The sequence below is a fragment of the Sprattus sprattus genome (genome assembly GCF_963457725.1).
Source record: "Sprattus sprattus genome assembly, chromosome: 2".
Taxonomy (NCBI): Eukaryota; Metazoa; Chordata; class Actinopteri; order Clupeiformes; family Clupeidae; genus Sprattus; species Sprattus sprattus.
The window spans coordinates 69,369,060-69,378,423 of NC_137921.1; the positions used below are offsets into that span (position 1 = coordinate 69,369,060).

Here is a 9,364-nt window from a genome sequence, read left to right on the forward strand (position 1 = left end):
TCTCCCCCTACCAAAACGACTCTACCCGGGGTTCCCTGTGCACTTCTGAAACATTGCCCCCTCTGGCAAGACAGACCCTGCTCACTGTGCATCCAAGAGCCTTTCCTCCTTAACCTGTGGAGTTCATCTTTAAAAAAAGAACACACACACACACACACACACACACACACACACACACACACACACACAAATCTGCTGAAGGAGCCTCACCCCTCACCCAGACTCCACATCGTGCCATAGTTCCTTAGTGGTTCGTATGAAGACTGTTACCCCCACACACACGCACACACGCACACACCCACACACACACACACACACACACACACACACTCCCCACTCCATTGCCCTCGACCAGCAGTCATTTAACAAACATGACTGACAAAGACACTTGTTTCATTTGAATGGTTACCATACATCGTACATCCTGTAGGATCTCTCAAAGTCACGGTTTCTCTTGTTGAAAATCGAGCAGTGTGTTCTCGTGCGTCTCTAAGCGAGTCCAAAGTCCAGAACCTACCCTGTGCTCCTCGTGGTGCCTCTGCTACCACTCAAGAGAGAGAAATGTCAGATTCCATCAAATGTAAACTCATTTTGACAGGAAACACTTGACTCGAGGAGCACAGAAAATGAAATCAAAAGATTTTTTCTAATACCAGTTTGACTATTCAAGCAGGCTTTGTGTTACATATGGTTGGTTCTGATCCTGAGGTAGCTGAGCATTTTTAACTGTAATATGAAAGACTGCCTCTGTGTGCACACTTTAGAGGAGCCTGTTCAGGTACTTAGATGCTTTGGTGATGCATTTTTTTTGCCTCATTGTGCACACTTTTGAGGTACCTGTTTAGGTACCTAAATGCTTTGGTGATGCATTTTATTTGTTGCATTGTGTGTCAACGTACAGTGGTCTTAGCATAAATTCAGATGAAGTAGATATCAAGCACATTCTACTTTCAGCTTAATTTAGAAGCAGGACACACTGGTGTTCTATGCTAAGCCTAGACGTTTCTGTGTGGATCAGGTGTGGACATTGGGACAGGTACTATCTGGACACGTCCCAAAACACTATTTCCTCCAGAAGTCCTTGCACTACAAAAACTAGTGTCAATTTTTGTGATCAGTTGTGATCATCTGATGAGGTCACGGGTACTTGGCGTGTCATCACTATTTCTGTTTACAATAGTAGTGACGTTGAGATGAGGGTGGTCACCGCCATAATTGTTTACCATTTGGAATGTCAGATTCCAACAGTTTGCCAAATAGGCTTCTTTTAAGAGATTGATTATGGCTGATAATGTGTAATGCAGAATGGCTGATACATACATATCCACCTGAAGACCTTAAAGCATATAGAGTTTTTGGTCTTCTGGTTTGGGACTGACCCAATGCTTTTCTTTTTTATTATAATATTAAATAGATTTTGCATTTCATCAGTTGGGCATGATGCAATTTGAATGAATAGTCTTTTAAGGCAACCTGCACCATAATATTAGATGAGATGTGCTTCAAGCACTAGGCATCCAGTTTGTTCCAGGGAAAATCATCCCTACAGGAAATGTTCTCAGATGTTTATTTTTGACATCAGCTTTAGACAATTTAACTCTTATCCCAAGGCTGATGTTAAAACTTGCAAAATATTTTAAATATATTGATATACGAGAGAGAGATCGAGAAAGAAAGAAAGAAGTATCGATTATATAATTGAAAATCACTTTAATCACCTATCACCTTTCCAAATGGATCCATGCCTAATAGAAAAGCGTTCAGTTTCATGCGGTGGTGTTTATTAGAATGCAACATAATTTCTTTTGTCCCTTTTTTAGTAAAAAAAACCACCATCCTTATGCCTTCAAAAAAAAATCAACCAAGTAAAAAAGCACTTACCTTGCCCTTACCTCACCTTGATAATGACTCACCTTTGAATGTGCCAACGACTTAAAATGAGCCTCCATTTTAGATGCTTGACAATGGAGCACAGTACACAAGGCTGAGAGGAGCGGAGCGACCCTGCGGGCTTCTCTCAGCTCTGCCTTCCTGCCTGCATAGCACACAAGGAAACTTTTGTCTTTATGTTGACATTCCCCATCATATCAAACCGTGTATTGTTTACCGTTTTTATGGATTCCACATGTTATGTGTTCCTTCACCAAATAAATGCTGTGGTAAGTCCACTTTTACGAAACTTGGTGTGCGTCTTTTACACTGAGATGGATCTCCACGACAACAGGTGTCATCCAGCATCATCATAGCCTTGTTTTGTCAGTCCAGTGAACGCAGGTTTAGTCAAGCAACAGTTCTTCGTCAAATCTCAGCATTCACGATTGCCCAGGTATGAATTGTTTTAAAGATGACAAATATGATGGCAGACTAACTATTTGCAGTTATAGCGTTTATACATCAACTTTTGTAAATTGTAGGTCGTTGTCAGGACTTCTGACTGGCTTCCATTACTTAGGGTTAATTCAGGGCAAGTGCACGGGGTATACAACCCACGTGACCGCAAGAAGGCTTGAGTTAGTGACTAGTGTATCTTACAACTAACAAGCTCTTCAGTCGAAGCGGGTGCATTTCGGTGTTTCGGATAACTTGCGATCTAACCTTACTGCTTCATTCGCAAAAATGACTTGATCAGCCATAAACGGATATACTAAACCTACAAGCTTTATCAGAGGTCTAAAAGTCACTCGAGTAGGCTAGATAACAGCAGTCAACCAATAACAACTTTGTGTGGTGAGGAATCTACACCAAACAGGTAAATTCATGCTTTGAATTCATGTCATTGATTTTAGACGGAACTTTCTCCAGTGTTTCAGCTGTATTGATATGTTGACTTAAAAAGATGTGATTGTATTGTTTCAGTGGTCGCCAAGGAGATGTACGGATAAAACTGGACAGCAGTTTTAAATTGTTTGTCTGCCAATATCACGTGTAGGCCTACACATTAAGTTTATTTATGAAGCTATTGGTGCAATTTGTCCTAACTGCATTTTTTATCCTAGGTAAAAATATTTCTGAAATGTCGCTGGCCAAAACGATTTGCGCAACGTCTGTCATGAAATTAAATGATTGTAGGCTGTGAACAAATCCATGACCAACTTTTTGTGTAACCTCTAAATAACAAACTCTCCTAAATATCTTGCTTACATGTTAAGAGCATTTAATAAGTTAAATAGCCTGCATTTAATTTGACAGGGACCATTTGCATACAAAGACAACCTCAATACCGGCTGTCTTAAACTGAAACCACATCAGCTTCACCAAAGCTCAAGCATGAGTATCCAGTCCATCATCAACAGAGAGATCTTTGCCCCCTGCGATCAGAAGTTGTTGGTTTCCATTGAGGTCAGAAGAAGGAACAGGAGAAAACTCCCATTTCTTTCTGCAGCCCGCAAGGGGAAGTATTCCACATTTATCTGCTTGTCAGGTAATGTTAGTTCTACAGTTGTCTTAGTTGTCAAAGGACGTGTTATATTTTATATGCTGAACTGACAGAATTTTTTTTCTGAGTTTGGTTCAAACAAATGTTCATATGATTTTGATATTCTGGAGCACACATCACTAATTATTGAAGGACTAATGACTTTCTCTATGGCCTCTATTCTGCTCACTCAGCGACTAACAAGCTCCCCGCTCAGCTCTTCATCACAAAGGTGAAGCAGTTTGAGGGGTCCCTTCACTTCGCCAAGAGGTCCCAGTGGACTGTGGAGCAGCTCCGTCAGGTCAATGGCATCAACCCCAACAAAGTGAGCCTTTCTCCCTCCTCGGTTACTTCAGCTATGTCCTCCCTTTGCCTTAATCTCATGGATGACATAGGGGATGGAGGGTTTATGTTACTTCGTCTATATTTAGCAAGTTGCTAACAGCACCGAAAAAAAATGGGTTGGGCTCTCAGAGAGCAGATATACTGACAAAATATATCACTGCACTATGTACAGCACTTTGGTCAGTGCGAGCTGTGTTTAAATGTGCTCTAAAAATAAACTTTACTTACGTACTTACTTACCTGTACTACAAGTCGATACACTTGATAAAAGCATGTGTGGAATGAAAATGGATGAATAAATGTAGTTCTGATAATTGTACAGCTGTCATCAGAGGCATTGGAAGTGTTCTGCATTGTGCAGTGTCATGGAACATTGCGGAAGGGTGGCTGCATTTGACCTATCCCAAACATCCCTGTCTCCAGGATAGCCCCGAGTTTGACCTGGTCTTCGACCGCTCCTTCGACCAGTGGGTGGCTGGGTCTGATGCCGAGAAGTGCATGTTCATCCAGGTCCTCTACCATGCCTGCCAGAACCACTGGATGTGCAAGGATGGCCCAGCCAATCCAGGTGATTATCTTAGATTAGATTAGGTTCAACTTTATTGACATTGCACAGAGTACAAGTACTGAGACAACGAAATGCAGTTTAGCATCTAACCAGAAGTGCAAAATAGCAATAAAAGTGCAGAGTATGTGCATATGTAAAGTGGAATAAGTAAATAAATAAGATATATACAGTAAGAGTTAAGCATGAAAAATGGCCCAGCCACTCCAGGTGATGTCAAAGGCCCGCAGAAACCTGGGGGACCAGAGGGCAGCAAGGGACTAGAGGGCCGCAAGGGACCAGCCGTCCCACGGACGAACTTCATCAACTGCCAGTCCAAACTAATGGAAGGTAAGGCTGTGAGTTTTTTTGAAGAAGGACTTTGTGTGACTATGTTCAGTTTAGCTCATGTAGGTATGTTTATCTGTTTAGTATCTGCTTAGTATGTGTATTTATGTTTAGTATCTATATTGTATATTTATTGTTTATCTAGTAGGTCTACTACCCCGTCTTTTCATATGTTTATCTTATGTTCAGTACTTATTGTTAAGTTATGTTATATCATGTTGGAGTACTTATATGTTATGTGATGTCTTGTTAGGTTATGGTAGTGTGGTATGGTGTCCTGTCCTAAGCATTTCAGTGCCCAGTCCGACTCTGTTGTTCTGTGTATCTGACAATAAAAAAACTTGACTTGACTTGACTTGACTGCTGAAACGGACAGGCTTCAATCTATGGGTGGTATCCTTTGTGTTCTCTTTGTGATCAACATATTTTTTTTTGAGAAATTCCCATATGGAAAATGAGAAATGTTTGCTCGTTTATAAAACTGATTTATTTTTGTAATGTCTTAGATGCCTGCTCGATGAACATGGTTATCTACCGCTGCAAGATCTTCCTGAACCAAATGAAATGCACCATGCTACCCCCTCCACGGCGCCGCCCTGCTGGTCAAGGGAAGTCAGGTACAAACTCCCCCAGTGTATGTGCTCTTGGGTGTTTTCCACCCATTGTAGAATATCCTACCCACCCTGCCTGGTAGTCCATTATGGATTTCCAAGTAGAAACCATTATTTTCTTCCTGAAAGCCATGTGACCGAGGCAAAAGCAGCTCTTTTGGGAGATCATTTTCAGGGCAGCCATTTGTTATGGTCAGATGCTGATGGATCTCTGTGGTGCTGATGGGGCTGGTGTTGGAGAATGGGCCTTTTTTGGGGCGAGGCGGTGAAATCACAGGGGACTTTGTTCTGGTGGAGGCAGGGAGGGGGTAGGAGCGTTACAAAGGCTTGCCTTGAGGACGCAGGCAGGAGCCGTGGCGCGTGCAATGGCACCACACTTAACAAAGGGAACTGACTGACCAGGATGTTGTAATGTGCCGGAGAGGTGCCAGGCTGTAGCAGGAGTTTCAGTTTCAGTTTGTTTATTTGTTGAAGAGGGACAGTGTACATTAATAAACATTTAAAATGTAAATGTACCCAATTGTAGCCAAAAGGCTAGTTTCCATTGGCACTCCCCCTGCCAGAGTGTTAATGGCTAAACAACTTTAAAAAAGGCATTAACATATCAAACATAACAGAGTGATAGTGGCTAAACAACTTAAAAAGGCATTAACATATATATCAAACATAACATTGACAAAATAAAATAAAATAAGTGGAAGTGCGGAAGGCGAGGGTAGAATTGGGGATAGAGAGAAGGTTGGTTGTTTGTTGATTGTGGGGGTGTATAGAGGGAGGAAGAGAGGGAGGGAGAAACAGAGAGAGAGAGAGAGAAGGAGAAAGTGGGAGGCAGAGAGGGGTAGAGAGAGAGGGATATTGATATAGAAAGAGTTTAAGAGAATAGGGTAGAGAGAGAGAGAGAGAGGGAGGAAGAGGTTGGTGGACAGATAGTGAAGAGGGAGAGTAATTGAGAGGGTGGCAAACAGTGGCAGATTCTAATAGAGCTGTACGTCCGATTGTGGTGCCCTCGACAATGCCATTTATTATTGGGCTATATATCAAGAATGATCAATGATGATGTTGGGATGTGTTAGTTCCTTACGGTACCTCTTTTTTTTTTGAGATGTTGTGACCTGTTTTCAGTAGTGCAACATTCCCACATCCAGACGTGTTCCTCCAAAGCAGATTACAGGCTCGCAGAAGTATTATTTTCTATATTTATAGATGTGCTCCTTATTTAAAGGTGCAATAAGGATTAATAGCTATTCGCTAAAGGTATGCTAGCAGCTAAAACTAACGAAATCTCTTGAAATGTGCTGACATTATGACAAACTAGTTACTCAACGACTGTCCTTACACAGTCAAACATCTAGCAAGTGCAACACAAGACTAAGCAAGACGGCAAATAAGCTACTTACTAGATCGGTAGAAGGTAAACAAGTCAGGTCGGCGGGCTGCGGCAGGCGAAACTACAGAACGCAGTTATATGCCTATCGACCCTGCTATGCCAATGGCGCCGACGCAAACTTCCATATTAAATGTCATTGTAGCGCCCCAATTTTTTTTTAAGCTGTTATTTTAAGGTTAAACTGCTTATCCTAACCCTAATCCTGAAGCATAATTGTTGCATATTGTACCTTTAACTCTCAGCCGCTGGCATTTCTTAAACCCTGCACCTGATTAACAGCATTAAGGGAGCCATGGCCACTTAGATATGACTCAGTCTGGCAGGCTTCACACAGGGCCATCATTTTAAGGAGGCTCCAAACACTCAAACACTCTTGTTGGATTATACCATGAGCAACCATGGAACAAAGTGAAATAAAATCAATATGGCAGGTCCCTGGTGAGACTTGAAGGTATGGTATTAATGTGTTGTAAAATGAGAACGTGAGACACTCGACTAAAAGAGTTTGATTGCGGAGGGACACTTCACTTGAGGCTGAATCTGTCCCCAGAGATGAAACATTATAGACAGCAATTATTGAAGGTGGGACTAGGAAGAGAAAACAGTTAATTAAACAGACACTGGGAACGTTGTCTTGCTGATGAAGGGGGGTGAATACAAATATATCCATTTATATTCTCAATTTTTTTTGTTTAATTGATTTGTTTTCATATTCCATCAATGAAGGGGGGTGAATAGAAATATATCCATTTATATTCTCATTTTTTTTGTTTAATTGAGTTGTTTTCCTATTCCATCAATATCTCCCCTCCCCCCCCCCCCCCCACCAAACACACAGCCGGGGTCAAATCCAGGACACCGTCCCCAGCGCGGAGTGGCAGCATGAAGAAAGCGGTCCGCAGGGCCAGCCAGGCACTGGGCGAACGAGGGGACCGTCTGCTGCGCGCCGAGGACAAGACTGCTCACATGAAGGATCGTGCCAGGCTCTTTTCTGACACGGCGACCAAGGTTAGGACACGCACGGTGTAGGGACTCCTCATGGCACCCTTTTCCAGCAGCACCATTTTGCTTTTGTAGCTGTTTCTCACCAAAATCCCTCTTTTCTTTTTAAATCACTTAAATTATTGTATTATTCATATCTAAGCTCTTGCACTGAATTGGTGTCTTTTTACTTGGTGAGATTTTCTCTCCTCTCTTCTGACACTGAAGTACACACTAACCTCATGGCTTTGGGAAAAGAAGTAATAAGAATTAAGAAATTTGGGGAAATAACATGCTCTATAAGGTTGGTACCTTTGGATCGGCTAGGTATTGACATGTCAACAATCATAGCTTAAGTGTTGAGTGCTGCTAAAACTCTGTCAGGTCATAATATACAGTTACTAAATTCCTTCGTTGCTATGAAAGGCAGTCATATTTGAATAGCATGCCAAGTGTCCATCAAACCTATTTAAGATAATGCCTGTTGCCTAATCTAGTTCAGCGTCTATGTGAACTCATTGTCAGAATTGAGTATTCTTTAGCTCTCTCATCACGTTCACATTGAAAAGGCCATTCACAACCTGTGATGGGAATATATTGTTCTCCTCCTGTATCGTTTAAATGCTACCCTACCGCTCAACACAGACCTTCACAACAGCATGACATTATTGTGCCAATTGGAATTCTAATGTGTAATTATCTTGTAATTCGTCTGCTTTACTGCCAAGTCAAGCCTTTGGACCTGAAGTAAGCCGCTGGCCTCTGCTTCTTGGAGCATTTTGGAGAGGACATTATTTTCCCATAATGTCTACTTGACTCTTCACCGCCTATATGCATGTAATGGACGAGGCTCTACAGCTATAAATCACTATCCTCTCCTCCTCCATATCTTCCTTATCAATTATTATTAATAGTATTCTACAAGTCTGCCTCTGTACCTAAAAACCTTTAAGAAATGGATTTTGGAAAGACTGCAAACTGGATGATTTGTTTTAAATGCCTTCTTTCTATCCCCTCTCCCCCCTCCTCCAGCTGGCTTTGAAGTACAGCTGCTGACAGGGAGAGTGTTGGAGAAGGGCTTACCATTACACATGCTGGCCATCCTCTGGGTGTATAATTCTGTAAAATCTGCAGTATCAGTAATGTTGGCTGTCGAGTGGCTGTGCTCTGTATTATTTTAATATTTTTTCTAGTGTGGCTGTCAACAGGCCGTGCACGAACTGCTCCTCTTTGTGTCACTTGAATCAGTGCATCAGTGCATCGAACTGTCCCCGGTAGGCAGCACAGACGACAAAGAGTGCCACCATCGCCACCCAGCTAAAAGCGTGACTTCTCCTCAGCTGGCCAGAGCCAGAGGAAGATCACATGATTTGCAGGATTGTGACCACAAGGTGGCCTGAGGCACTAGATGGCGCCAGTGAGCCACAATGCTCTTACTGTCTCTCCGGTGTGTTGATCGAGTGAGTTTGTTTCCCATGTCAGGCATGGGGACTTTTGAATGATCTTTTAAAGGGAATACCAGCGGTAATTAGACAGGCCAAATTATGTGTGTCTGATAAAGTATGTTTAGGTCTAAATTACCCTAAAATCTGTTCTCTTTGGATTATTGCACGCTTGAATGGTCCAAACATGCACTGGTTTGTCAGCATGCTGTTCATGTAGAAAGTTGTACTGGTGTGACAACAGAGCTCTTGCAGGGACTATATTCCCATCCAATACATGTTTACTAAATT

At 42.1% G+C, this 9,364-nt stretch overlaps 1 protein-coding gene across 1 annotated transcript; it reads left to right on the forward strand.

Annotated features, from left to right (window-relative positions):
• Window positions 1-3,267: 3,267 nt before the first annotated feature.
• Window positions 3,268-8,687, forward strand: stxbp6l (syntaxin binding protein 6 (amisyn), like; the record flags this gene model as incomplete). Its single annotated transcript, XM_080833102.1, has 7 exons — window positions 3,268-3,421; window positions 3,610-3,740; window positions 4,184-4,328; window positions 4,536-4,655; window positions 5,159-5,269; window positions 7,489-7,658; window positions 8,664-8,687. The coding sequence occupies 7 exons, from the start codon at window positions 3,268-3,270 to the stop codon at window positions 8,685-8,687; spliced, it is 855 nt and encodes a 284-aa protein (XP_080689228.1).
• Between the last annotated feature and the right edge of the window lie 677 nt (window positions 8,688-9,364).